This window comes from Cyclopterus lumpus, chromosome 15, assembly GCF_009769545.1.
Source record: "Cyclopterus lumpus isolate fCycLum1 chromosome 15, fCycLum1.pri, whole genome shotgun sequence".
NCBI classification, from domain to species: domain Eukaryota; kingdom Metazoa; phylum Chordata; class Actinopteri; order Perciformes; family Cyclopteridae; genus Cyclopterus; species Cyclopterus lumpus.
The window spans coordinates 22,522,684-22,550,566 of NC_046980.1; the positions used below are offsets into that span (position 1 = coordinate 22,522,684).

Sequence of the window (27,883 nt, forward strand, 5' to 3'; positions counted from 1 at the left end):
CATCTGGTGTGTCCTTTGTCTTTCATTAGAGCCACACCACTGCTGTATGTACGGTGCTGCAGGAGTCAGCATTCTCACACTTTGTCTCAAAGCCAATGGTTTTTTTGGGGGGTTTTCGATGTCTGAAATAAGGTCTGTGGTTTTGTGCTACAGAATAAAATACGTCGGTAGGTATCCCGCCAGTGAATTTAAGAGCTTATTTTCTGCTATAATCCCAAATCCCATGGACTTTGATTGAGGCAACCAGTGCGACGCTAACTGGCACACAGACGGACGTCATCCCTGCAGCTTTATGTCGTAACAGCCATTAGACGGTCTCAACAGGTAGCTGAGTCCCAGCCCCCATCATGCATTCTAGTTGTATATGTTTTATCTGTAATGTCCCACTGGAAAATGAACTGGAGCACACCATGTCTCGGTGTCCCGGGACAAGACACTGAACCCCAAATCCCTCCCATGTCAGGCCAGCACTCTGCTTGAGAATGAGCTGCACGACCTTTGTGAAGCTCTGGGGATGAAAGCCAATTATAAAGTAATTTAGCTAAATGCTAACAGGACGCTTCATGCGTGACGTACGTTGGGATCCAACTGACAGTTTATCAACAGGAAGACAAAGATCTTTCTGGAACTGTCTCGCAACCACACACAATTATTTTTATTTTTCATTCTCTGAGCTGTTCTTCCTTTTTCTTTGTGCATTGCATTGTGGGAGGAAAGTCCACCAACAGCACACTTTAAAACTGTGGTTTGAGTATCCACTTAACTTTGACCTTTTAGAGTGTGAACACTGTTCTAAAAGACTGCTTAAAATGTGAGAATTGCCATTAGTTTACTATGTTATTCAATTCAATTCTTTATTCCAGACTCATAGAAGGGCACATAGTAATAATAAAAAAGAAGACATGCGAGAAGACACAATCTCGCCAATGTTTTCTGAGCCTAAAACTTTAGCTAATGAACACAACACACATGCAGCTGATGGGAAAGTCAGTAATGTAGTGCAATTAAACATCATAAGCAGTATGTAAACACATGCACATATCCAACACCACAACATATACATGTCAAAGGTCAAACGATAGCTCAATGATATTCTCTCATAAGACCTTAGATGTGTTTTAATGTGTACGTAGGAGCGAGCGGGTCGGAGTAACGCTCAGTGGTACCACGGCCATGCAGGTTAAAGATGCTCTGGCAACAGAACCATTAGTCCAGTGACCCGGTTGAGCCTTGTAACACATTCAGTGTCCTGGTGAAATGCAGATAAAGCACCACACAGTGGACAGTGGGGCTGAAGTCAGCTGGTACAAACGGAGATATCTTGTCCATCTAAAACTTTGGATGCATTGTTTACATTTGCATGGGTCTGATTTACACTACTATATAAGTTGTTGGAACTCTCAAGGTAAATTAATGTGGGCACAGAACCAGAGTCGGCCTGACTCGCCTTCTCATGGAACTACAGTCTGACAGCACTCGTGTAAAACCACACAATCAAGTTCTCTATGGATGTAAATGAAATGTTTATTCTTACTAATAACGTCTAAAGAGGCAAATGAATAGATAAATGTGATGTTGAATGAGAACAATGGATGCAGCGGTGAACTACCGACATATGAACCACCGTATTCACCAGGTCAAATCAAACCAATGAGATAGAATTAAGGCACCGCAAGTTGATATTAATAATATTTTGATGGAAGATCCTGCTTGCGATTCTTAACTAGCATCAACCCCGTTACCATAGGAACACAAAAAATCACCTGGCAGTTCTGATGGCAGGTGGACGTCCAAGAGCTGCCTTCGGTCCAACGGAGCGACTCGGCTTGAGTCCATCTCAGCAGGCTGGAGGATGATACCATCTTTACCCACCCCCGCTCACATCTTGTCTGAGCAACACACAGATGGTACTTGTGATGGTACAGATTGATACTTCTAATGGTATTCTTGTGAATTTCTGGCTCCGTCGCCGACCCAGGCAGCTGCTGTAATGCAACATAAGAAAGCCACTTCAAAGTAAAAGGTAAGTTCCAGTTGTGAGCCGCGTATCGAAATCCAAACCATGGCCAAGTGGAGTGACAACATGCATCCTACGCACATGGAACATGAAGCGTTCAGCTAACGGCAGCATTGAGCATCCCTTACAGTCTCATGCAGCCCAACAACGACTTGCTACGTGACTTCCAGACAGACAGCACAAGTATTTTGGTCAGAAACCAAAGTCGAATGGAAAATCTGACTTGATGGCGCTAGATGACAAGTCAAGAGGATCACCAAAGGTATTTCGATTCATTGTGAGGGTATAACGAATCCGACCTTCCCACGGATGTTGAGGCATTTCACCCACAGCCGCATGCCATTGTCTTGGTGCCACTAGAGGAAAGGTCATCAGGACACATCGTCTGGGAACCGCAAATGTCCGAACCACATTCTGTGCCAATCCGTCCAGCAGACGTCGGGCACCGTGGACATCTGAACCGGCTTTCATGAGAATCTACTGAACTCTTATATGAACACAAAATATTTCACGAAAAGGCAACCTGGAGGCATTACAGGAGCATAAAGCAGTAGTGACTTTAACCGACCTCTTATTAGCTTTCCTGTCATGGTTTCCTTATAAAACATACAAACATATAATTCACCTTTATTTCTTCACACACATGAGTCCACATACACACTGTATGTCTTGTGTTGTTGTGCCTTAAAAATGTCAACGTTTCACTGCTAATATCAATGTCTCAGCTTCCAGTGTAAGATTGTTTGCAATGTCTCTCTGGACATCTGTTGGTTCCACTGTTGATTAAGATGAACACTTGATTTTTCCAGAAAAATTGAAGCGGTCCTTTTGGTAATAGAGAAACTTTAGCAATCCGATTAAAAATGGATTTTAGCTGGATTTGTTATTGTATAATGTGTCAAATGACTTGTGAATGTATGTATCGACCTTCAAAAAACATAAAAAACCCGAACTTTGCCATGTACTAAATTCTACGCGTGTTTTATTAATATATAATGCTTGTGCCCATGACAAAAGACGACATTTCAACCAGTGGAGTTTCTGCTTGCATTAGTGAGGGGACACAATGATTCGGCTTTATGACCGTTACCTTATAATTCATGAAACAAAAACAACTACATAGGGTTGGGTTTAGAGGGTTAGACTTTCCTGTTTGATAGTGCTTATAGTTAGGGCTGAATCAGGTTTGCCCTGGTCCAGCCCCTTGATATGCTGCTATAGGCTTATAGGCTGCTGGGGGATGTTTTAGGATACACTGAGCACCTATCTCCTCTTCTCTCTCTCCTTATGGATGAATTTACATCTCTCCATTGCACCTTATTAACTCTGCTTCCTCCCCGGAGTCTTTGTGTCTTCACGCCTCATAGGGTCCATTGGACCTGGCTGTGTCTGAAGCTGGTCCTGGGTCCTTGCCCCTGCTTCCTGCATCCAGCCCCTGGCCTCCTTCCCAATGGCCCTGCCTCCTTCTTTGTGCCTCTTGCCTCAAAGACCTGGCCTCATTGGCCCCGCCTCTTTCTTGATGCCTCCTGCCTCCGTGGCCCTGCTGATGCCCTCCCTCCTCTCTACCTCCTTATGTTTCATTGATTATGGAGGTCTGGATCGTGGTCCATGCCTACTACTAATTATTCATAATTTCTTTCATATTCATAGAATGTGTTGTAACTCTGTAACTGTTCATTCTGGTCACATGACATCTATTCATCTGTCCATCCGGGGAGAGGGATCCTCCTCTGTTGCTCTCCTGAAGGTTTCTTACCTTTTTTCCCTGTGAAAGGTTTTTTTTGGGAGTTTTTCCTGATCCGATATGAGGTCAAAGGTCAGGGATGTCGTATGTGTACAGATTGTAAAATATGAAGTTAAAAACAAACTTGATGCAGAGGTACTTTTATAATTGTGCTCATTGGAACAAAAGAAGGCCATTCTGCAGTTCTTTGAAACACATGTCAGGTTATCTGAGCATCAGGGACGTGATCCAAGGTGTGGCGGATACCTTCCAGATAAAGGTGAAAACTGAGTTTGTTTTTTTGAGTTTTTTGAAAGAAAAGAGACAATGATGCTGTCTACAAAGAGAGAAGGTTCACTTGTATTTTGAGACAGAGTGCAGATGTCAGAGTCAGTTGTCATAGTCCATTTACAGAGTGATACATGGCATCAAGAGGTTTCAGACTAATCTAGTTATACAGTCATTATTAGCGTTATTAATTAGGCTACATCTGCACTTTTACTGCAAGTAAAAATGACTATAAAAAAAGGCAGATACTTCATTTAAATAAGCATTGGATGCTTTTCATGACTGTGATCGTGTGAACATTATACTGTACAGGGAACGGACCCTCATGCCTTCTTCTCTGCAAGTACTGCACAGACATATTGTGACATAGTGCAACATAGTTTAATAATCGTCCTAAATATAAATTAAATGCTATTACATCATTGATCGCACACATGACTGATCGCTCTTAAAAGGAAGGATGAAACACACTTAGAATCATTGCATAAGAGATTTAGTGTAGTTTTTGCAGGTAGAGACAGTTCGATTCACTTTTCCGGGCCCTGCTGTAAAGGTTTGTAAGGCAGTCATTCAGCATCAGCTGTGTTGAATAAGAGATATTGAGTATGATATTGGATGATGCAAATATTGCTGAAATGTGCAGCAAAGCTGTCAGCACCTTTTGCGAAGACATTCTGAAGTTGTGATGTGTGCTTTTACACAACATGTCTTTTCCTCTCACTTTCTATTGACATTTTCTATGATTGACATTACTGTTCCTTTTTATTGCTTGTGTTTACATATAATGTATTTATTGATGTATTCTTTGTTTTAATTTACTTTGCCAATAAAGACTTTTTGTGGGTGGTAGCGTGAAGGGTTATGGATCTGCGGTCCTTCGTGCTGTTGAAATGTTCACTGGTTGTATAATTTGTCTTTTTTGAGATACAAATTAGAAATTAAAACGTCATAACTAAAAATAAACAATATTGTAAGTTGCGGTTCTAGTATATGGACATAAAACGGGAACACTTTACTATATAAATCAAACAAGAAAATACATACGCTTCATATTTAAGGCTAAAAAATGAAGGTAAAATGTGTGGTAATACTAATATATCAGTATATATTTAACTGGACTGCATCAATTGTGTATCCACTGCAGGGCACCGTCGACTAGAGAGTATGACCATTGTTACTTCTACTGTTTATCGAGGATCTTTTATTATATTGTGATGGTTAATTATTTATTCCACCCTTTGTTCTCGTTCGCACTTGGAGTTATCGCGAGAAGTGGCAGGAAGATACCCTAGCTCCGTTTACCTATCGTGTCACTGACAGAGAGCCCAGCCTGGAGTTCCTCAGCGCTGATGGTGAATAGCCACTGCTGCGGTAAAGGGCGGAGGAGAAGAAGCCGCAGAAGGAGTCTGCAGTGGCAGAGGAATGATAGTTCGGAGTTAGTCTCTTAGAATAAGCAGTGTTACGTGTATTATTTAATCCTTACAAAACCCCAGAAGCAAAGGGAAGGGAAAAATAAGGAAAGATGGCGGCCGCGGCCTCGCCGGGCTCCGGCTCGTCCACCCCTTCAGACTGGATCGTACTGAGAGACGGTTGCCTGCGTTGCGACGAGGAGGGCCTGCGAAGCCTTTCCTACCACCCGGCCCTCAACACTATCTTGGCCGTTACAAGCCGCGGCAGTATCAAAGTAATTGACGGCACTTCGGGGGCCATTCTCCAGGCGTCAGCGCTGCACGGTAAGCCCCGCAGCCCTCTTGTCATGCCCTGACACCAGCGAGAAAGCAACCTCTGGTTGTCAACAGACACTAACGTTAAACGCGACACGGGCTGAGCTGTAACCTCGGCAGGCTAACGTTAGCTGTTCCCAGCAGTTGTCTTTGGGCCTAACGCTAGCTAGTTAAGAGTATTTATTAAACGGGATTCGTTCAGCCTGTTGTGCTTGTTCGCCGTCTTCAGACGTCGATCTGTTGGGAGGCAAACTTAAACTAGTGCTGCCTGAACGCTGGTGTTCGCTACTGTTTACTACATGGCTCTACCAGCCCGGCTGTTAGCTAGCTGGGCAGCTTAGCACAGCGCCAGTTAGCCGGCGAATCTTTCCTGTCAGGTCCTGTCATTCTAGTGGCCAGTCGCGATATGTCGTTAGAATTACGACGGATATCTTTTAGCATCTAAAGTAGCGCAGCTGCTATCGCCTAGCTAAAGGCGGTGCGGTGTGTACATGTGAATTACGGCGATAGCCACTAAGCTAGCGAGCGGCACTTTTAACGTTAGCTGCTTAACTTCACAGCCGGACCGTGTGCACTGTCAACCATTTGAAAGCATCGGCGTGATGCTGGAAGGGAACCGGCTCGGTGCTGCAGCGTTGGTGTAAAGGGCCCAGGCTGGCTGGGCTCTTTGTGTGTGTGTGTGTGTCGAATCGGACAAATAAGCAGCCGAACACTTGTCGTGTTGCGTGTCTGCCATCGCGCTGTCCGGCCGCAGTGCTGACAGGGAGGGCATCCCATGTTGGTGTGTGTGGAGCTCCGCACTCACCTGCTAACTGCAACGCTGCTGGCTGCCCACTGCTTTGTTTACACATCATCATGGCAAGTGTCGAGAGGACTGGTTTAATACTGAAAGAGAGAGGCTTCCTATAGACAGATGGTAGCATTTGTTTACATCTTAATTTGTGCTAATCTGCAGATGATGCCAGTGTTTGTGGAAGCTTTAAGCCTAACGTTGATCAGTGAACCAAATTCATATAAAGTAAGGCAAAACATATAATTAATATAAAGTAAGTATGTGTGTGTGTGTATGTATGTATGTATGTTTGTATGTATATATATATACACACACACACACACACACACACACAGCCTGGGCCTTTCTATTTGTCGGCCTTGTGATTACCTCCCTGTCCAGGGTTAATGACATTTCTCACGTGGAAGCTGTGTGTGTTCATAGTGTACACGAAAGTGACTCAATATAAACCCTCTGAAAGTGAAAAGCTGATATTGCACAAATGGACTTGCTACTCTGAGCTGTAGGACCTTCTGTTGACTTTACTTTCAGTTTACTTTATCAGTTAATTTTCAGCCGAGGCTCCCGGTTCTCAAGTCAGGGCCGGCGTTGTGTCCGTCGCCCTCAGATGTCGTTTGGGATTGATGGGACGTTTAGCCCGGTTGAACCTTCTCTGGATGGATTGTTATGTCAAATTTTAATTAGAATTTTTTACATGGGCAATTTATCAATTTAACATGGTTCCAATACAGAGCATGACACCAAGAAGTTCTCATACTATGTGCATTTTCATATCTGTGGTATTGAGAAGGGAACAATTCACGAGTGAGAGAGCCAGACAGGAGCAGCCTGGCTGTGCTGTTGCACATTTACAGTGTTAATTGTTAATAATCTGAGGGCATTATTCTAATAGCCTCCCTTACAGTATCGCCACAGTCCTAGACGTTGATGAGCACACGTTTCTGCTACTGTATTGTAGCAGACATGCATTACTTTGGCTCAGTGTTGTAAAACAAATGTGTTACTCCATTAAATCACTCTTCTATTAACTCCATCTGTTATTGTCACTAAGGTTATAAGGAACGATGGGATTAGATAATAATTCAGTTTGTCCCACGCTGATCATGAAGAGCTTCTTCAGAGCAGGTAAAGGTTTGGTTTGAAATGATGCCCACCTGTGGGTACATGTCTGTTGTTGTTGAACTTGAGTATATGTCACCTTCACCTGCAGGTGATGGTGTTGATGTGGGCTAAGAGACACGTGACTTTTTATTATGAGAATATTCCAAACCTGGCTTCTTGAGTATAGAAGTCTCTATTGTCACTGTGTGTTTTAACTCGGAGGCCATCGTACCCAGGACTACAATTCCCTTGACGCTCAGCCACAAGTTTTCTGCTAATAAAGTGATCTTCCTTGATCATTTAGTGCTGCTGCATTCACGTACTCTGTGTTCTTGCCTTGAAGAAAGTCTCTGACACAAAACTGGCTTATTAAAAACGATTTTTGCACAGATTCAAGTGTTCAGATGCTTTATTTTCATTACGTTTGACAGTCTCTAGCTTCATTTTTAAACAATGCGTTGTTAAATGTGGATGCTGGCGCGTGGTAAAGCCAAAAGGGCACAGACGAGGAAGCAGTGGGTGTTTTTAGTTCATTTACTATTTGTGTGATTCACTATTCATTGTCATTCAATTCCACAGAGGGAAAATTAAAGTGACGTAGAAAAAAATGCTTGGCTTTGAGTTGTTTGGTACAAGATGGTGGACCAAAACATGTTTAATAACTGAGCTTTCTCAGAAACGAGGCCCTTCTTCCGACTGACGCTGTCTTCTGTCCTCTGTTCCTGTCACAGCTAAACCTGGCGGTCGTGTCAGGTGTCAGTACTTTCCAGCAGTGGACAAGGTTCTTTTTGTGAACGACTATGCGGTGGGATGCAGGAAGGACTTGAACGGCATCCTGCTCCTGGACACGGCTCTCCAGCCTCCAGTGGCCAAGCCCGAGGATATGGTTCAGCTGGAGCTGCCGGTCACAGAGGTAAGAGAACTACAGGGACGCCAGGAAGGTCCTTCCGGAGATGGTGGTTGTCACCTGATGGTTGCCTCAATAGATGTGTTCCATGGAATAAACCGCTCAATCTGAGTGTGTGTGGTTAAAACCTTCCGCAGGTTCAGATTCTCCCTCGCATTACTTTACACTAACCTTCCTCTCACTCACTCTAATGTAATATCTGCTGGAGTAATGTAAACGTAGAGAGTAACGTACAGAGCAGGTGGTATTCAACTCAAATTCAGCGACGTCCTGTTGGAGAGGATTTCCTCAAGCAAAGGTCCGGAACATCACAATAATGTCAGATTTGCGCTCTATGATTTTGTGCCAACAGTTGTATCCAACAGTTGTATTAACGTCCGTATGGAGTCATCAAGTTAAACAAATTCAATTGAATACCATCTAAAGAATATTTATTATTACAGATTTCCAATTGAACTGGGTACATTATAAATAATACATACTCTAATAATAAATACATTATCTTCTCTTATTTCAAGTAAAATAAATGCTGGATTAAAACCCAAAAAACTACTAACGGAAAGCTTTGTTGTGCTTTGTCTCGTATGGTGACGCGTCACATCTCTGCTTTTAATATCGCTGAACATGAGACATACTTTTGAACTGGTTCTGGGAATAATAAACATAAGAATCCAGCCATTCTTGATTACAAGCTCTGGTTAAGCTGACGCATTTCTCTTTTTGGAGCGCCAAGTGAAATAACGACCCTTTTCCATCTATCGGGTCGCTCCCGTGTGTCTGAATATGGTCCTCGAGTCCAGGGGCGGGGCTCAACGCAATGCACGTCTGTGATTGGCCGAGTAGGATCACGTGAGATGATTGACAACGTGTGTAATTGGTGGGTGTGGTTTCTAGACCGCTGAACGAGAGCGTAAAGGCTAGAAAATGTAATAATGATCGATCGGTTTTCAGTCCAAAGACAACGGCGTCTGGGTTCTGCCTGTTAGTGACCCCAGGTATAAAGCAAAGGGGGCACCGACTTTGTCTATTATGCAAAAATATAATCCCACGCTGTCGTAACTCGCGCACTCACAGAAAGCCAAAATGTCATAACAATCAACTGTCAAAATGTCTGCACAGGTAGAAACGTCAGGGCGCAAATATTGGATGAACTTCAGGGTTAATTAATGCATGTAATGTTAGGATGGTAAAAGGATGGATACCATTCTCCCAGGTAGGATGTGACTAATGCCAATGAGGCTTCTGGTTTCACAATCCACAATGTTCAACACTTTTGACATGATTTGATTTGACATTATTTGTATTGTAAATAACTCCGGTCCTTCTGCTGTCGGTCGACGCGCTAAATATCTTCTAGCAGCAGAAAAAGAAGCTGGTGCAGTTCAGCTGCTGGAAAACGTCCCAGAGGGAACACTGGACATCTCATCTGATCTCTTCTGGACATCTCATCTGTTTTCATCTCTTCTGGACATCTCATCTGATCTCTTCTGGACATCTCATCTGTTTTCATCTCTTCTGGACATCTCATCTGATCTCTTCTGGACATCTCATCTGTTTTAATCTCTTCTGGACATCTCATCTGATCTCTTCTGGACATCTCATCTGTTTTAATCTCTTCTGGACATCTCATCTGATCTCTTCTGGACATCTCATCTGTTTTCATCTCTTCTGGACATCTCATCTGATCTCTTCTGGACATCTCATCTGTTTTCATCATCTGGACATCTCATCTGATCTCTTCTGGACATCTCATCTGTTTTCATCTCTTCTGGACATCTCATCTGATCTCTTCTGGACATCTCATCTGTTTTCATCTCTTCTGGACATCTCATCTGATCTCTTCTGGACATCTCATCTGATCTCTTCTGGACATCTCATCTGTTTTCATCATCTGGACATCTCATCTGATCTCTTCTGGACATCTCATCTGTTTTCATCTCTTCTGGACATCTCATCTGATCTCTTCTGGACATCTCATCTGTTTTCATCATCTGGACATCTCATCTGATCTCTTCTGGACATCTCATCTGTTTTCATCTCTTCTGGACATCTCATCTGATCTCTTCTGGACATCTCATCTGTTTTTATCTCTTCTGGACATCTCATCTGATCTCTTCTGGACATCTCATCTGATCTCTTCTGGACATCTCATCTGTTTTCATCATCTGGACATCTCATCTGATCTCTTCTGGACATCTCATCTGTTTTCTTCTCTTCTGGACATCTCATCTGTTTTCATCTCTTCTGGACATCTCATCTGTTTTCATCTCTTCTGGACATCTCATCTGCTTTCATCTCTTCTGGACATCTCATCTGTTTTCTTCTCTTCTGGACATCTCATCTGTTTTCTTCTCTTCTGGACATCTCATCTGTTTTCTTCTCTTCTGGACATCTCATCTGTTTTCTTCTCTTCTGGACATCTCATCTGTTTTCTTCTCTTCTGGACATCTCATCTGCTTTCTTCTCTTCTGGACATCTCATCTGCTTTCATCTCTTATTCTTCAGCTGGCAGCTCAACTGCTTTTCATGTCTAATACTTACAACGAGAGTTAACTCACCGTCAATGATTAGACTTCAACCAGCTGAGTTTACCTAACTCTGAAGCTCTTTGCAGTGACACACATTCAACACTCATTACACGTTTTAATTGGTGTAGAACGAGGGCTGTGAATTCTGTCCCCCATCCATTATATTGTAATAACCTTAGGAAGGGGTCTTATTGATGTCCAGTCTGAAAAGGATGGATGATTCATAATCAAATAAACTGATGAATTTACTCAACCGAAGGGTTCCATTTCCAGCACTGCAAGGGGAACCAACAGGAACCTAAAATAAATTGGGTCTGTAGCGGGGTCCTCGAAGTAAAAACACAGACGTCAGTATGTTCCGAGTCATGTGACATAACAAGCTGCTCCTATTAACTAATAAATAATACAGACTTCTCTTCAAGCCAATCCTTTTGCTGCAGTCTACTTGGTGATTCAGAAGAAGAAGTCGGGGGGTGCCGGTCACATTGTCTCCACATTCAGCTGCTCAAACCAGAGCTCTGCTAGTATTTAGTCGAGCTTAGAACGTACCGTCTGTTGCGTTCAGGGGCAGCGGTAAGAAACGGACTTGTTACGGGCGATCATAACGTTGAGACATTTCCGATTTTATTGAGTTTTCTGCATCGAATCATAATCGTTGAAGAGAGAATCGCAATGCATCGAAGAATCTATTTGTTCCCCGTCCCACCTCGAGGACCTTTTACCCAAACCTCTCGTTAACTGTTGCTGACTGCAGCCACAGATGGTGGTGTCAAGTCAATCACCATGCACCATATGGCTAAACAACCCATGTGACCATGCAGATGTAATGGAGGCAGGCATAACTATAACTCATGTGTGTGTTTGGGTCTTTTCAGGCCCAGCAGATGCTGTCGGCCTGTCAGGAAAAGATCGACGTGTCCAACACGGAGGGCTATGAACTCTTCATCAACCAGCTCAAAGAAGGCCTGAAGAGCACCTCGCACGAGACGGCAGCCAATCACAAAGTGGCCAAGGTTAGTCTGGCATCCTCTTTGTTTTAGTGTTTCATCCTGTAGGTTTACTGCGTGTCCTCATATCTATTTTCTATTGGTGACACCTGGAAGTCAGGAGCAGCGTTTCAGTATTTGGGATGTCGCATGAGGGGTTAGTCAGTGCTGGATTCTACTTGTCCCTGTGCCCATCAGCGCTGTTACTTCTGACAGCATTTGGGCAAACAAAAAGAAGTAAAGAGCAGCATTTTAGGTCCAACAGTGGACACAATAACATGAACACTTGTATAATCCATTGCCATCCAGGGAAATGGCCTTAAGGCTGCTCCGATCAATGCGGCTGATGATCACTGGAAGCAATGTCGACCGATAGGGATTACGATGTCTATTTAAAGCCTTCTATTTATCTTGTAGCATTATGTACTTATTTATTTAACTATTGTTAAGGTAAGTCCTTATTGGACCGTCCACCTGCAGATTGTTTATTACAGTACAAATGGAGTAAGCAACCACTTCCTGTTTACGCCGGCGCCCACTTTACGTGATATTTGTTTCCAAGCGTGTTCGTATGGACAAAGAAAATCATTAAAATGATGTCCGGAAAGAACTTTGCCGAAACGCTCGTGTGGCTGGAGATTGTTTTCATTTCAAAACCCCGGTTTTAATCTGCAACGTGTTGGTGTGGATGTATCCTTTAGCTGAACATCTCAAGTTGGACTGAGTTGCACACCAAGTAACCACCTCCTCAATGAAAAGGACCTTTCTGTACATGGTTCAACAAAAGTATTTGTTTTGTAAAACATCAATTCAATATAATTAGAAACAAAGGCAGTGTTCCCCACGTATAGACTATACTTGACCGGGCCAGCCAGATATATTTGGCAACCCATTTTAGGACTTTTTAATTTCATTTATCCGTCTGAGAGAGTGACGCCTTTCCGCGATCAATGAACTGTAGTGGGCGAGTAGCGGCAGAGCACTGCCGGGGAGTGGATGGAGAGGTCATCCTTCCTCAGCTGCCGGAGAAATCAATGCGAAATCTGAGCTGGAAGAGCCATTTTAATTTTAATGTTTGGCAGCATTGTGGTTTGGCAGCAAATTATAAAACAAATCATGCTTCTGACTTTAGGGTATTGTGCAAAAATGAAAGAATTAAAATATTAATCTTATAATTTTGTCTTATACTTTATTTTCTTATCAATACAATAATGCGTTGCTGGAGGCGTCAGCGTCAGGTGTCAGTGCTTGCATGGATGAATGAATGTCAGCTCCATTACTGTGTAATGAGAACTACTATGTACTTTCTTCTTTCAGTGGGCGACAGTGACCTTCCATCTTCCCCACCACATACTGAAGCTGGTGGCCAACGCCATCGTCAACGAGCTGAAGAAGATAAACCAGAACGTAGCTGCCTTGTCCGTGGCCTCATCCATCATGGACAGGCTCTCCTACCTCTTGTCGAGCGCCAGGCCTGAGCTCGGGGTGGGCCCCGGGCGCTCTGTAGATCGGTGAGCAAACGAATATTTATTCCAAGATCCGGTTCAGGGAGTTGGTGTTTTTTAAAGCATCACCGTGCCGCATGTAGCTTTACCTGCAGGATAGTCCGTTCTACACCAGCAATGCAGCTGGTTTGTCTTTCAGTATGAAACGCATGTGCATGATGCAAAGAAAGAGATCACACCTCGTTGGTTGTTGCAGCTCCTCGTGCAGCTCATAGACATGTTCCAATAAGCAAGGCTGCAGTTCTTACTAGACAACTGCCCCCAAAACCTCACAATTTATAACATTTTAACCTTTTAAATCACACAAAACATTATCGGGTGGTTATTATGGGTCAGATTGTGAGCTCACGGTCGTCATGTCTCCTATGTCTATATATATATATATATATATATTACAATTTCAACTATATTTGTCATTTTCAGTTGGCCCCTGTGTTTTTTTTAACCCTCAGATTAAAGCTAATAATATATTTATAATGTAAACTACAGCCTAATACATATTCCACCACTTTATCATAGTTATTAATTAATAATAATAATGCATTTTATTTGTAAATCACTTTTCAATTAATATAATTGTGCTCACTTATTGACTCTTTTCCTCTCTCTGAGGAAAGATAATTGGGCACAGTCCATATACATCTTACATGCATTAATATCTTCCACTGAATTAAAATGGGGGCCACCTGTTGCCATGGTGAATCAAGGAATCTGAGCTTTTTTTCCCTTCACGGTTAGTTAACTCAGTTTGTTCAAAACAAAGGCGTGGCTACAACTATTCTAATGAATCCCATGAACTTTTATTATCGGGCAGACTAAACTAATTGATACCTAATTTCCATTCAAGTATTATTTTTGGTAGAATCGTGTTTTTGATTGGATTAAACCTTTTTTAATTTTGTAATTTGTGCATGCTGATTATTAATAGGAGAGCATTATTTCTTAGTTTGTCCACTAATTATTTGTTCTAGCCGTGCCAGTCAGGACCTCACATTCATCCAGTAGAACTTGTAGGAGTTCTACGTATGCCAAAGATTTCCCATGTTGCCCATTACAATGCTGTGACCCTTTCCACACGGGCATGCTTCTAAAATGTGGTGTTCCCTCCAGATCTTTGATGTACAGCGAGGCCAACAGGAGGGAGACCTTTACGTCGTGGCCCCATGCTGGGTACAGGTGGGCTCAGCCGGATCCGATGGCTCAAGCAGGATTTTACCACCAGGTAGGTTTGTGAGAGAACTCCGAGGAGACATATCCTCAGTTTATTTCTATATTCGTGCTATTTGCATGCAGTCAAAGGGCTATTTGCCTGCACTGTAGAGCTTGTTGGTATTTCAGGTCACTAGAACATTACTCAGTTAGAGGAAGAAACATAACCAAATGTAACCATGGAGACTGCTTTTGTTAACACTCGTGTGCTCTGGTGTCATGCCAACAACCTAAAGCTATAGAAAGCTTTGCACAGCGCCATCGGTGTCTGTCCTGTAACGGGGAGTCCTGTCACGGGGGGAGTCCTGTCACGGGGGGGTCCTGTCACGGGGGGAGGGGGGGAGGGAGAGAGTCCTGTCACGGAGGAGTCCTGTCACAGGCTTTTTTTTATCAGGGTCAAAGTGTTCAAGGTCCATGATGGGATTCATGGAGATATGGAAATGTGTATCTAATGGCGGTGCGCTTGAAGGTGGGTGTTTGCCTCCAGGTGCTGACCCCTTCACTATTAACATTTGGTTGAAATGATCAAAATATTGCCAACTAGGTGCTTTTGCTTTAGGCTTTGTCACCAAATCTTTGGGCATTTGTCAATTGATCTGATTCTGCTCCTCTTTGCTGCAACTCTGCCACTGCTGTATGGAGCTGGCACTTCCAGTTTATACTTATAGCGTCTGTTGACTAATTCTTGCGTAGTACTATTTTACAAAATAAGAGTTTTTATTTTATGAATGTGTGCAGACAACAGTGAACTAAAAGGGTTACATTTCTATAAAAAGTGCTCAGACGGTCCTAAGTGGGAGAGGGCAATGGCTCGGCCATGTTGGTGTAAACTAGTTTTCTTCTGGTGGGGCAGGAGACATGTTGGTGGCATTCTGGGAGTACAGTCTTCAGGTTGGAGTGGTGGAAGTCACCTTCAACAATAAAGGCAGTCTGTCGATCGCTGGTGGCAGCATGCAGCTCTTTTATTGCAAACTCAGCATTAGCATCCGGGGGAGAAATGCTGCAGTCACAACAGTCTCTGAGAAGACGGAAAGGTCTACACTGAACCATGAAGTATTCTTGGTTTGCAGTATTTGATGTTGGCAGTGTCCATACGCCAGGCTTTGTTTTTGTCAATGCAAAGTTTCCCTCCTCTGTTCTATGCGCCTGGAGGACGTAGCGCCCCGTTAGCTCCTTTTGTGCTATCGGTAACATCACGTCTGGGCGAGGTTTCCTCACAAATCCTTATCCTACAGTCCATAATCCTTTTTATGAGTGATTGTCTGCCCTTGCAGCTCATCCAGATTGTTCACCAGTGAATGTACAATGGAGACGACAATGCTGCGGCGACACAACCAATGATGAGTTGGTTTTAGTTTAGCCCTTACCCCGCCTCTCTTGACGCAAGCTGCGAGCATTTCTGGGTTGGTGCCCTCCCATCTGTCTAATCAGGAGATTGCAGATAAATAACAATGTTGCAACGTTCTTGTCTGACAGCTCTTGACATGTATACAAGACTGTTTTTAGTAAGCGTGAAACAAATAGACAAATAACTTCTAATTCACAGAATCTGGAAAGACACGTTGTGCACTCTCCGCCATCTTGGTCCAGGTGATTTATAATTTCCAATAACGTAATCGTTCACCCTTTTCTATGCACAGCCCGCCTCAACAGGGGACGACCGAGCCATGTGTTTCACCTGCAGTGTGTGTCTGGTCTGTTGGGAACCTACAGATGAGCCCTGGTGAGTACGATCATTAGTGATGCATCAATTCATCTGCTATAGCACGTCATTGATGACCGACACCTCTCCACTATCCGCAGGTCCGAACACGAGAGGCATTCTCCCAATTGTCCATTCGTGAAGGGCGAGCACACGCAGAACGTGCCGCTGTCGGTGACACTGGCCACCAGCCCCGCCCACTTTCCCAACAGCGCCGACAGTTCGGACAAGATCGCCTGCTACGGCTTCGGCAGCTGCCCGCAGTTCCTGGCCGCCGCCACTAAAAGGGGCAAGATCTGCATCTGGGATGTCTCCAAAATGATGAAGGTCAGAGGCGGTTCACTTTCAAAGGCCGTTGCTGTCACACCGTACGTGTTAGTGTTGAACCCAGAGTCTAGAGTGTGTACTTGTGTGTGTGGAACAGGTGCACTTGAAGTTTGACATCAATCCGTACGACCCGGCCATCCTGAGGCAGCTGATTCTGTGCGGCGGTGACCAGAGCCACCAGGCGCTGACTGAGTCTGGGAGACCAATTCTGGCCTGGCTCGAGGAGTCGTCCTCGCACTCCGACCTGCCCAAACTAGAGGGAGACAGGTGAAACACACCCACCCAACTTATTTAAGTCAATGCACACACAGCAAGTCCTTGAGGCTGTAACCATGGCGCACAGCAGAAAAGGACGTCTCCTCCGTGGAAACCGCACAGGCTAAAGTTAGTGTGGCCATTGCTGCTATATTTGAAAGGCTGGAGCGAGCAGAAGGTCTGATTTAGAGATTGGGAGTGGTCACTTAAGTGCTGAGGTTTTTTTACGGAGATCCAAACCATGTGATGAGCTGCACAGAGCAGCGCAACACACACTGAACCGGGCCAGACGACTCGACCTGCGTCGCTGCAGAAGTGGAACGCGAACTGGCCACGAGCCCCAGATGAGCATCGTTCTCTGAGACCTTTCATCACGAGATTCCAAACGCTTCTGGAACGAGAGATGGCGGCAGTTGGCGAGAAATACACACATAATACATAAATAATGTGTCAGCAGTGTACTTTAGAACAGGAGTAAATGTTACTTTCATCAGCCACAGAAATGTTGGTAAAACGATAACATTGATGTAAACGTTATAACGTAATTTAAACTCCAAATTACAATATATTTGACCTGCATGCCTCTCTGATCTTGGGGCTGACGCGCACATGCCAGGAATGTACCGGTAACTTTGCGTGTGCAAAGAAAGAACATTTCTATGCACATAAGTGTGTGTGTGTGTGGTCACACTTAGTTGGCCATCAGTCTCTAAACCCATCGGCTATCGGCCCCTCCTGGTTAGTGAGAAACTCCTCCAGAGCATGGCTGTGCCACACAAGGATCTCTTAAACCTTCCTAATGCAATAAGGACAACCGTGTGGATGGCTGGAAGGAAAATGGCCACAAACTGTAACGCGGCTCCTTCTTTCTCTGTAGAAATGTTGTGTGAGTAAGTTTCATCATGTTTTTTGTTCTTTTCCAGTGATGACCAGTTGGATGACTCGGACAGTGATGAGCACTCCCGATCAGAGTCAGTAACAGGTATGAAGACTTGTATTGTCACTGTTTGTCATTTCTAAGGGCTCTTGTTGTTTGGATTTGGATGAATAACATCTGAAGCCATGTCTATCCATCTCTTTATGTTCGGCCTCATTGAATTAGCTTTTCTCATCATTGGTGTTCTAGACAGGAAAGACCTCAGCCCTCTTCTCTTACCTCTGTTCCAGGCCAGCAGTCCCGGTGGGAAGGCATGGACGTGAGCCTGGGGGTGACGTCGTTGAGTGTCCTCCAGCAGCCAGAGAGGCTCCAGTGGGAGGTGGTGGCCAGTGTGCTGGAGGACACGGTCAAGGACCTGGAGGAATTGGGAGCCAACCCCTCACTAAATCAAGCCAAGTCCCACAGCCAGGCCAAAGCAAAGGATAAGGTCCCTGACCAACATAACATTCCCTTCCCCTGTCTGCTGGCCGGAGGCCTGCTCAGCTACCGCTCAGCATCAGGCACCCCCATGGCTGGACCCCCACCCACAACCCCAGCTAAATCACGCAGGACCACAGATGGTCCTCTACGGACTCAGGGGCCTGAGCCCTTCCTTAATCCTGGGCCTCTACAGGACCAGGGCCCCATGGAGATAGAGACCTGCAACTCCCAGACTGCAGCCCAGGAGCAGGTCTTCTCTAACCTTATAGGTTCCCAACCACCAAGTCCCTCTTCTCTGCCGGCTGTTCGCAGGACTATACCCGTGCTGCTGCTGTACAGTATCAGAGAGGTGGATGACAAGTCCTCAGGGCAGGTGTTTGCTCAAATGAACAACTTGATGAGCAAGGGGCTCCACGAGGAGGGCTTCACAGTGCCCCAAATCATAGAGATGGAGTTTGACACGCATGAACAGCTTCTTCTTCAGGATCCTCCCATCACTTACATTCAGCAGTTTGCTGACGCAGCAACTAATCTGGCCGGGTTAGACGGTCACACGGACAAATGGAGTACACTGGCTGCGGCGACTGCTTCCACCCCGCCTCGACCAGGAGCTCTGGTGCAGTGCTTGAGGCTGCCGAAACAGCTGGAGGAAGAGAATCTTTACGTGGACTCCATCACGCCCTGCTGGGACGGTGTGCACCTTCTGGTCGGCCTGCAGCCGTGTGGCGCTGAATCTCTGAGCGCTACGAACCAAGTGGAAGCTCTCAACAATCTCAACCGCCTACACTCTGCGCTCTGCAGCCAGCGCAAAGGAGACCTCCTACACTCGGTGGCCAATGGGGTGGAAGGCCACCACTCGGGGGGGTCACCGCCCCAGACACCCCTCATTCTGCCCCCAGGAGACCAGCAGCAGCAGCAGCAGCAGCAGCAGCAGCAGCAGAGGTCCCCTAGTGGTGGGAGTGGAGGCTATCTTGCACTGTACAAACTCAACTACTCCACCCGTATTGTCACCTTGGACGAGGAACCTGTCAAGGTGCAGCAGATCTGGGACCCTTGTGATGCCATCACCTCTCTTATATTGCTTCCTCCAGATGTGCTTGACGGCAGGGAGGATGACAGCGAAGAGGCTCCTGAGGAGGCGCATCCCTCTGGCTCTAAAAAAGGCTCATCTGGGTTTGGAGCGGGCCCGGCAGGCTCTGCTAGCTCTGGAACTGGGACTGCATGTGGAGCAGCCACAACCAGCAGCAGCAGCAGCGCTACTGTCACCGGTCCGTCCACCTCAGCCTTGAGCCATAAAGAGAACAAGAGATTAGAGGTGACGGGCCTGGGCCACCTGGTGGTGACCACGCGGGCTGGGTACATTATGATACTGGACCTGTCCACGTTGGAGGTCTTGGCCAAGGTGGAGCCGCCTAAGAAGGACGGGTCAGCAGAAGAGACTGACCCCTTTGTCTCAGTTACCTATTGCTCTGGGACGGACCGTCTTTGTGCCTGTACCAAAGGTGAGTGTTTACTGCAGGCCACAGTGCTGTTCACTGGGATGAATGGGCAAAGTGAATTATTATAATTTCATGTGTATTGTATTGTATCTCCATTTCAAAGATTCATTTAAAGGATAGGGCTGGTGTTGTATTATATCTTTCTTATTGTCAATAATCTGTCCGTTTCTGGGATTTCCGTGGCACTGACTTAAAGAAAATAAAGCCAATAATTTGGGCGACTGATCGGCGGTTCGATCCCCGCCTCCGCTAGCCCATGTCGATGTGTCCTTGGGACACGACACTCGACTCCGAGTGTCCCCCGTAGCTGCGTCTACAATGAGTGTGACTGTGCGCCTCAGCCCCTCCCATCAGGGTGAATGATGTCACGTAGTGTTAAAGCGCTTTGAGCAGAGAAATACAAGCACAGTCCATTTGCCGTGATTATTGTAGCGAACACAAGTTATTTTCAGCAGCAGCAGACTCCACGTGTGGTTCTCTAGTGAGTAATTGGGGCAGCAGGATGGTTTATGAGTCAAAATAAACAAGTGTGTGTTTTAATGTGAAGGAACATGTCACCCAGTGTAACGGTTTTAATGGTTTTGTGGAGAACAATGGAGCTCTATGCATAGAGGAAGACGATATATCAGACTTTGATACACATACAATATTAAAGTGAGGTCTATTGTATATTTATGGGAATTCTTAACAACATGAAAACTCTAAACTACCGTGTGTGTGTGTGGTAAAATGTTCATTTCAGACACAAAAAAAAGAACCTTATTGATAGTTTGTTAAAGGGTTTGTGGGAAGAATTTTATTGAGTCGCAAAAGTCAATACGTGAAATTTAGTTTAGAAATTTAGTTTGACGCACAATTACGAAACCGTCAAATCACCATGATATCTATTACTATATTTATCTGTATGCACTTTATGAAGTCATGTTCATCAAACTGATCTGGCTCTGATTTGAATCATTTAGTTCTGCAATAAAAATAAAAAAAAGCTAATGTACTTTAAAGATAAATATACTGAGGTTAGCATTGAGATGGAAGTCGTATGTATTCATTTTGTCATTTCCCTTCCCTGAAGGTGGAGAACTTCATTTCCTTCAAATTGGAGGTGTGTGTGACGACATGGATGACGGAGACATGTTTATTGATGGCCCCCTTTCTAAAGGGGCTGAACTGTTGCTTGAGGGGGCCAAGCCCTCGTCCAACCCCTCTAGCCCTGGGATCACAGGTAAACTCCCTCTGGGACCACGCGGTCGAATGGTGAACCAGACGCAGTGTTCACGTCTTAATCTGATGTCCTACACGTGTGTCCTCCCCCCCAACTTGTGCAGTAGTGGACCTCCTGGTGGACCAACCGCTGACCACGGAGAGCTTGATGTCGCTCGTGGAGCTCACGCGCTTCGAGACGTTGACCCCCCGCTTCTCGGCCACGGTGCCGCCGTGCTGGGTGGAGGTGCAGCAAGAGCAGCAGCAGCGGCGCCACCCGCAGCACCTTCACCAGCAGCACCACGGAGACGCAGCCCAACACACCCGGACCTGGAAGCTTCAGAGTGACGGGTAGCTGAGTGATGTCTTCTGTCATTTGGTTATATAACACATGACGCCATACCGGTCTTGGCATTGATGGTTTTATCCGAGTTGGTGTAATAATATGACAATAGAGAAATTCATTTCTTTCCAAAAATGTCCATTATGTCATTAGCAATCGTTTCCTAACATGAACACTTTTCACCTTCATAAGTTTCTTTTGGAAAAAGATGTTGTGAAATCTCCTGTCAGCATTGGGATAGGTGGCCCTAAAACATGCCTGATCAGAAGACCATGGAGGTCTCCTCCTCACATCGACAGTGTTTTAGTTGAGTGACCCGTCTCCTCTTTGCAGCTCCAGCTGGGACGAGCATGTGTTTGAGCTTGTGCTGCCCAAGGCCTGCATGGTGGGCCATGTGGACTTCAAGTTCCTCCTGAATGCCAACATCGTCAACATTCCTCAGATCCAGGTCACCTTGCTGAAGAACAAAGCGCCCGGGCTGGTCAAAGTCAGCGGTGAGGACACTGCTTTGAACACCTTGTTGATATCTGTACATTACTGCTGCAGGATTGTTCTGGACAACTGCAATTCTTTTTTATTTGCAACGATGGTGTCTTTTCAATATCAGCTACCATGGATTGGGGGTGTTTCTGAATGTGGATCCACCATCTGTGTCTGAATCTTGTCTCTCGTGTCTCTCAGAGACCGCGGTCGACCGACAGATCTCCTTTCCCCTCTCCAGCGTGCTCCATGCCAACGGGGAGAGGAACGGCCAGCCTCTGCTGCACGACTTCACAGAGGACATCCAGTTCATGGACATAGAAGAGACATCAGGTGACGCATGCAACCAGGATTTTGGACGGGTGACAATGGAGCAATCTGGTGTTGTTTTTACAAATATAAATATGTAACACGTCAATACTGTTTTCGTTTAGTTTGGAAAGCAATCTTTAAGTCCAGCCTGAGGTAGCCTTACACCGAACCGAATGAGCCCATTCTCTTCCACACAGTGAGGCGAACTGCTTGTCGGGGCTGGACGTTAAGCTCCTTTTTCTATTGTTTAAATTATGAAATTAAAGGGATGGAAATGCATTTTCCTGAGCTGACATTCACACCAGAGGTGTATCCCCATCCTGATATTTGGGGGTGGCTTTTTATTTCTTTGTGGTAACCACGCCCCCTGCCTTTTTATTATATTATATTTGAGATATTAGACTTGTACTACAATTTTGAAAAAGCAATTGTTTGTATGTTAATTACTCATATTCTAAGATTTCCCGATTGCGACATCCCTCACTAATCGTTTAGCACCGAGGGTTGTCGGTCGACATTCATAACCACTTGAATATGTTTATGAGTATAACGGCCCCTTTGTTTGCTGTAGGCTCCATGCTGTGTCCATTCTTAGAGGACCACAAGGAGGACATCCTGTGCGGCCCAGTTTGGCTGGCCAGTGGGCTGGACCTCTCTGGCCACGCGGGCATGCTCAGCCTCACCAGCCCCAAGCTGGTCAAAGGTAACGCCGGACACTCGTTTCTGACCCCTGACCTCATCCAAGCTGACGCCGGAGGGTCCTGTGATTTTTAAGAATCCGCCACGAAGTCGTGGGTGCGTCAGTGTTTCTGAGCTGTCCCGTCACTCCCTCCACTGCAGGCATGGCAGGAGGCAAGTACCGGTCCTTCCTGGTCCACATCAAAGCCGTGAGTGACAGGGGCATGGAGGAGAGCCCCCGGCCCGTGGTGAGGATGCCCAGTGCCAAGCCTCAGGGCACCAAAGCCCACTCACTGTCCACCCTGCTGCAGCGGGCTCAGGCCTCCAAGGTACCCAATCACACACGGGCTGATATTTGTTCCTGTCTGTTTTCAAACAATACTTCTGGAGTGTTGGGATCAAATGTATTACCTCAGGTTGGTATTGGGCTGCAATGACTTAATGAAACCAAGCCAGTATCTTCCGTGGAGTCTTCAGGGATTCCTTGCTATACTGGAGTGGAGGATTATTACAGTTACACAAATACTCACTTGATTTGACCGCTGCATATTTACTTGAGATGGACTTAATCCGTAACTTATTTTAACAAATCATATTTAACCAGAGTCACAAAAACAGTTTCAGTGTGCATATGGGGACCTGGCTATTGTTTTAGGACAGACTAGAACTATTGGCAACCTATCCTTAAGTAGTTTCCCACTGCAACGCAATGCATAAAACATTATACATTTAATGACATGCATTTCAAACTGTCAAAATATCCAAAGTTGTGATTATCACATTGTTTAATGAACTGTTTCCCTCAGGGGAAAAAAGGCCATTAAAACCAAATGAATGATTAGTCCACCATTGGTGTGTGTGTGTGTGTGTGTGTGTGTGTGTGTGTGTGTGTGTGTGTGTGTGTGTGTGTGTGTGTGTGTGTGTGTGTGTGTGTGTGTGTGTGTGTGTGTGTGTGTGTGTGTGTGTGTGTGTGTGTGTGTGTGTGTGTGTGTGTGTGTGTGTGTGTGTGTGTGTGTGTGTGTGTGTGTGTGTGTGTGTGTGTGTGTGTGTGTGTGTGTGTGTGTGTGTGTGTGTGTGTGTGTGTGTGTGTGTGTGTGTGTGTGTGTGTGTGTGTGTGTGTGTGTGTGTGTGTGTGTGTGTGTGTGTGTGTGTGTGTGTGTGTGTGTGTGTGTGTGTGTGTGTGTGTGTGTGTGTGTGTGTGTGTGTGTGTGTGTGTGTGTGTGTGTGTGTGTGTGTGTGTGTGTGTGTGTGTGTGTGTGTGTGTGTGTGTGTGTGTGTGTGTGTGTGTGTAGGACAAAGTGTCTGCAGTGAAATCCGAGTCCGCAGCACCCTTGAAGAAAGTTGAAAACCTCCGAGGCTGTGACCTGCTGCAGGAAGTCTCAGTCACAATCAGAAGGTTTAAGAAGACCTCCATGCCCAAAGAAAGGTTAGAGCACTGTTGAGGGATGGGTCATCAGGTTCTGTTCACACTGTATCACCAGAATGTTGTCATAATGAACAGGGAAAACACTCTCACAGAAAAGGTTAGTTTAGTGACACGCATGCAATCAGATGAAGAAGATGTCTCTACTGCACGTATTGCACAAGTTAACTGTCTGTTGTTGTTCTGTGCGTCTCAGGGTCCAACGCTGCGCGATGCTGCAGTTCCCCGACTTCCACGAGAAGCTGCTGGACGCGCTGTGTCGGCGGGCAGACGTGAGCCCGGCCAGCGAGCACGCTCAAAGCCTCATCCTGGACATCTTGTGCTGGCTGGCTGGAGTTTTCTCCAACGGACCGTGCAGGTAGGATCAAAAGCAAAATATGACGCCTGGGTTCACGCATAACTTTCACGTAAACATTTAACAAGCATGTCAAATATCCTTTTTGTCTTTCTTTCAGCGTGAGAGAAGGGAAGGAGGGCCTGCTGGCGAAAACCCGGTCGCGGCTAACGGATATCGTGCGGATGTGTTTCTTCGAGGCCGGCCGCAGCATCGCGCACAAATGCGCTCGCTTTCTGGCCCTTTGTATCAGGTGAGGAGCTCGGCCGGTGTCGGCGATGAGGCTTTTCAGACCTTTTGCGACTATAGCGTAACCGCAGTAACCGGTGCAAAAAAGGGGAACATGATGACCAATTCATTAATACAGTTCAATCTGAACCGAATACTTCATACACACACACACCATGTAACCCCGCTTCTCTATCAACGAAAGGTTTATTGAACTACGACATGGTAAATAAATGACTGAATAGATGTAGACGGCGTCGTCCAGTGAATGAATGAGGACCCCCATAGACGGACACCTGGGCAAGGTGTATTCATTTGTAGAAAAGCAGGAGACCATGAAAAGTTTAACAAGTTGAATGTTGGGTAGTGTTCTATTAGATTAGATCCCGACGCTCCCTAATCACTGTCGCTCTACGGCATCCATCCCGACATCACAGGGAATCGTAAAGTTGTAAAGAGTCGTGCTGGAGGAAGAGGAGGCAGCGAAATACAGAATTACTAAATGTTTTGCTTCTATGGAAATGTTCCAGGTTTTTAAAAAATGGCCACCCCACCGAAGTGTTACTTTTTACATGGCACTAACTCCCCAACAGATGTGTGCAGAGGCTACAGTTTATATGGACTATGCATCGAATATTCACTATGAGAATATATCATCTGTATATTGAGACTTACTTCCTTTGCTGTGATGCAAACCAGCTGTTGTAACCCTGAGAGCAGCTGAACGTGGTTTTATTCAGTGCCCTGACGCAACCCATGATGAGGGCTTACATGATGGTTACGTTCCCGCATGATGAAATGGTAGTTTTGTTTTATATGGCGATTAATGTTGATCATGCTGTTGTATTTCTCACTATAGCAACGGGAAAGGGGAGCCAAGTCAGCAGGGTTTTGGCGTGAGCCTTCTGAAGGCTATGCTAGACAATATGCCGTACTTGCCTGCAGCAGCAACAGGTGGTAAGTACCTGAACAACAATGCAGAACACGTCGTGTCTCGATGGTTACGCCAGTTCAAGACTCTCTGCCCGACAGGCCATCCTCACCGTAACCATCTCCTGATAGTCTGTCAAGTCTAGGGTAACCATCCAGACGCGGCCACAGCGCGCCCCAGTACTCATTTCCACACCTCTCCCTCTCCTGTCTGGTGGCAGGCTCAGTGTTCTGGTATTTCGTGTTGCTGAACTATGTAAAGGAAGAGGACCTGGCGGGCTGCAGCACCTCCTGCGCCTCTCTGCTCACCACCATCTCTCGACAGCTGCAGGACCGCCTCACCCCGCTGGAGGCTCTGCTGCAGACCAGGTACGCAACTATTGAGTTCAGGAGTGGCTGCAGGCTTGTGATGCACCAATTCATTTTGTATAGCCCAAAATTGCAAATTTGCCTCAGAGGGCTTTTCAATCTGTACACATACGACATCCCTGACCTTTGAACTCACATCGGATCAGGAACAACTCCCCAAAATAACCTTTCACGGGGAAAGAAGGGAAGAAACCTTCAGGAGAGCAACAGAGGAGGATCCCTCTCCCCGGATGGACAGATGAATAGATATCATGTGACCAGATGAACAGAGTTACATAAACACATTCAATGAATATTACAGACATTATGAATAATTAGTAGTAGGCATGGACCACGATCCATGTAACAGGAGAAAGAGAGGAGGGGCATGTAAACGGAGGCAGTGCACAGGATACAGGACCTCCCCTTTTAATGGTATTATTGAATACCATTAAATGGTACAAGAAGATCCAACTAGTGCTGGCGTGATTCTCATTGCTTGGTGATGTCTCATTCCGTGATGCTTCTACCTCAACACTCCTCTCCCCCCTACTGTCCACTTCCTTTCCAGGTACGGCCTGTACAGCTCTCCCTTTGACCCGGTGCTCTTTGACCTGGAGATCAGTGGCTCCTCCTGTAAGAATGCCTTCAACAGCAGCATCGGAGTCCAGTCAGATGAGATTGACCTCTCTGACATCTTGGCAGGTACGACCTATACGGTAGTCCGGCTCCCTGGATGTAGACATCCGACTATTTTCAAAGGGCACCGTCGCTGCATCCTGTGCTTTGCACCACACAAACCAATTGTGATTGGTTTACACGGATTTGAACTTGTAATGTGTTTTGGCTATTTACTATTAGGGGTTCTAGTTCCTTCACTGTTTACCAGATATGGATGTAAACGCTCAATTAAACCTCCAAGTTAGCACTTTTATGACATTACTAGGAGCGAATAATCAAAATGACTTTATGTGCGGATACTATAAAATGAAGGCACATTGTGAAAGTTTTTAAAGGAGACTTGTGATGGTTTCTTGACTGGTGTTTTGTGTCCGGTAGGGAATGGAAAAGTGAACAGCTGTGCAGCAGCAGAAGGCAGCTTCACGGCGTTAACCGGACTGCTGGAGGTGGAGCCTTTGCACTTCACTTGTATCTCCACGAGCGATGGCACGCGGGTGGAGCGAGACGACGCCAGCATGTTCACTGGTAAACGCCACCTTTTTTTTTTCTTTCTTTCATTTCACTGGCGCCAGTCTCATGAACTAGTCTGTGCCTGAACCTCGACTCTTTTCACCCCAGTCAGCACCTTCGGCGTGACGCCCGCGGTGGGCGGCCTGTCGACGGGATCGGTCGGTGAGGCTTCCACGGCGCTGAGCTCGGCAGCCCAGGTGGCGCTCCAATCGCTGTCCCACGCCATGGTGTCCGCGGAGCAGCAGCTGCAGGTGCTGCAGGAGAAGCAGCAGCAGCTGCTGAAGCTGCAGCAGCAGGTGACCAACACACACACACACATGCGCACACACACGCTTTTGTGTTTAGAAAAGCATTAGTGGCAAATACAAAGTCAACCTTAAGAAATATTCTTTTGACTCTGAGAAGTGTGTATATAGTAGTACAATGTTACATTGTAAACAGTGTTACATTGCCCCCCTTTTCCAATGCAGGCACTTCATGAAAAGCCACACTATC

At 45.7% G+C, this 27,883-nt stretch overlaps 1 protein-coding gene across 10 annotated transcripts in view; it reads left to right on the top strand.

The window, feature by feature from the left end:
• The first annotated feature begins 5,338 nt into the window (after window positions 1–5,338).
• Window positions 5,339–27,883, top strand: part of birc6 (baculoviral IAP repeat containing 6) — an 83,085-nt gene continuing 60,540 nt past the window's right edge. For 9 of the 10 annotated variants that reach the window (XM_034551992.1, XM_034552000.1, XM_034551997.1 and 6 more), the window contains exons 1-24: window positions 5,339–5,761; window positions 8,378–8,559; window positions 11,957–12,094; window positions 13,385–13,578; window positions 14,683–14,794; window positions 16,422–16,504; window positions 16,585–16,810; window positions 16,908–17,077; window positions 17,989–18,047; window positions 18,233–19,924; window positions 20,994–21,143; window positions 21,247–21,472; window positions 21,798–21,958; window positions 22,146–22,277; window positions 22,828–22,959; window positions 23,097–23,263; window positions 24,227–24,360; window positions 24,554–24,715; window positions 24,813–24,944; window positions 25,779–25,876; window positions 26,071–26,218; window positions 26,769–26,902; window positions 27,257–27,403; window positions 27,497–27,684. In XM_034551992.1, the coding sequence (XP_034407883.1) occupies window positions 5,551–5,761; window positions 8,378–8,559; window positions 11,957–12,094; window positions 13,385–13,578; window positions 14,683–14,794; window positions 16,422–16,504; window positions 16,585–16,810; window positions 16,908–17,077; window positions 17,989–18,047; window positions 18,233–19,924; window positions 20,994–21,143; window positions 21,247–21,472; window positions 21,798–21,958; window positions 22,146–22,277; window positions 22,828–22,959; window positions 23,097–23,263; window positions 24,227–24,360; window positions 24,554–24,715; window positions 24,813–24,944; window positions 25,779–25,876; window positions 26,071–26,218; window positions 26,769–26,902; window positions 27,257–27,403; window positions 27,497–27,684 (5,178 nt within the window). In that variant the 5' untranslated portion in view covers window positions 5,339–5,550. The remainder of the gene's footprint in view (window positions 5,762–8,377; window positions 8,560–11,956; window positions 12,095–13,384; window positions 13,579–14,682; window positions 14,795–16,421; window positions 16,505–16,584; window positions 16,811–16,907; window positions 17,078–17,988; window positions 18,048–18,232; window positions 19,925–20,993; window positions 21,144–21,246; window positions 21,473–21,797; window positions 21,959–22,145; window positions 22,278–22,827; window positions 22,960–23,096; window positions 23,264–24,226; window positions 24,361–24,553; window positions 24,716–24,812; window positions 24,945–25,778; window positions 25,877–26,070; window positions 26,219–26,768; window positions 26,903–27,256; window positions 27,404–27,496; window positions 27,685–27,883) is intronic. The other variant, XM_034551995.1, reaches the window with a different exon arrangement.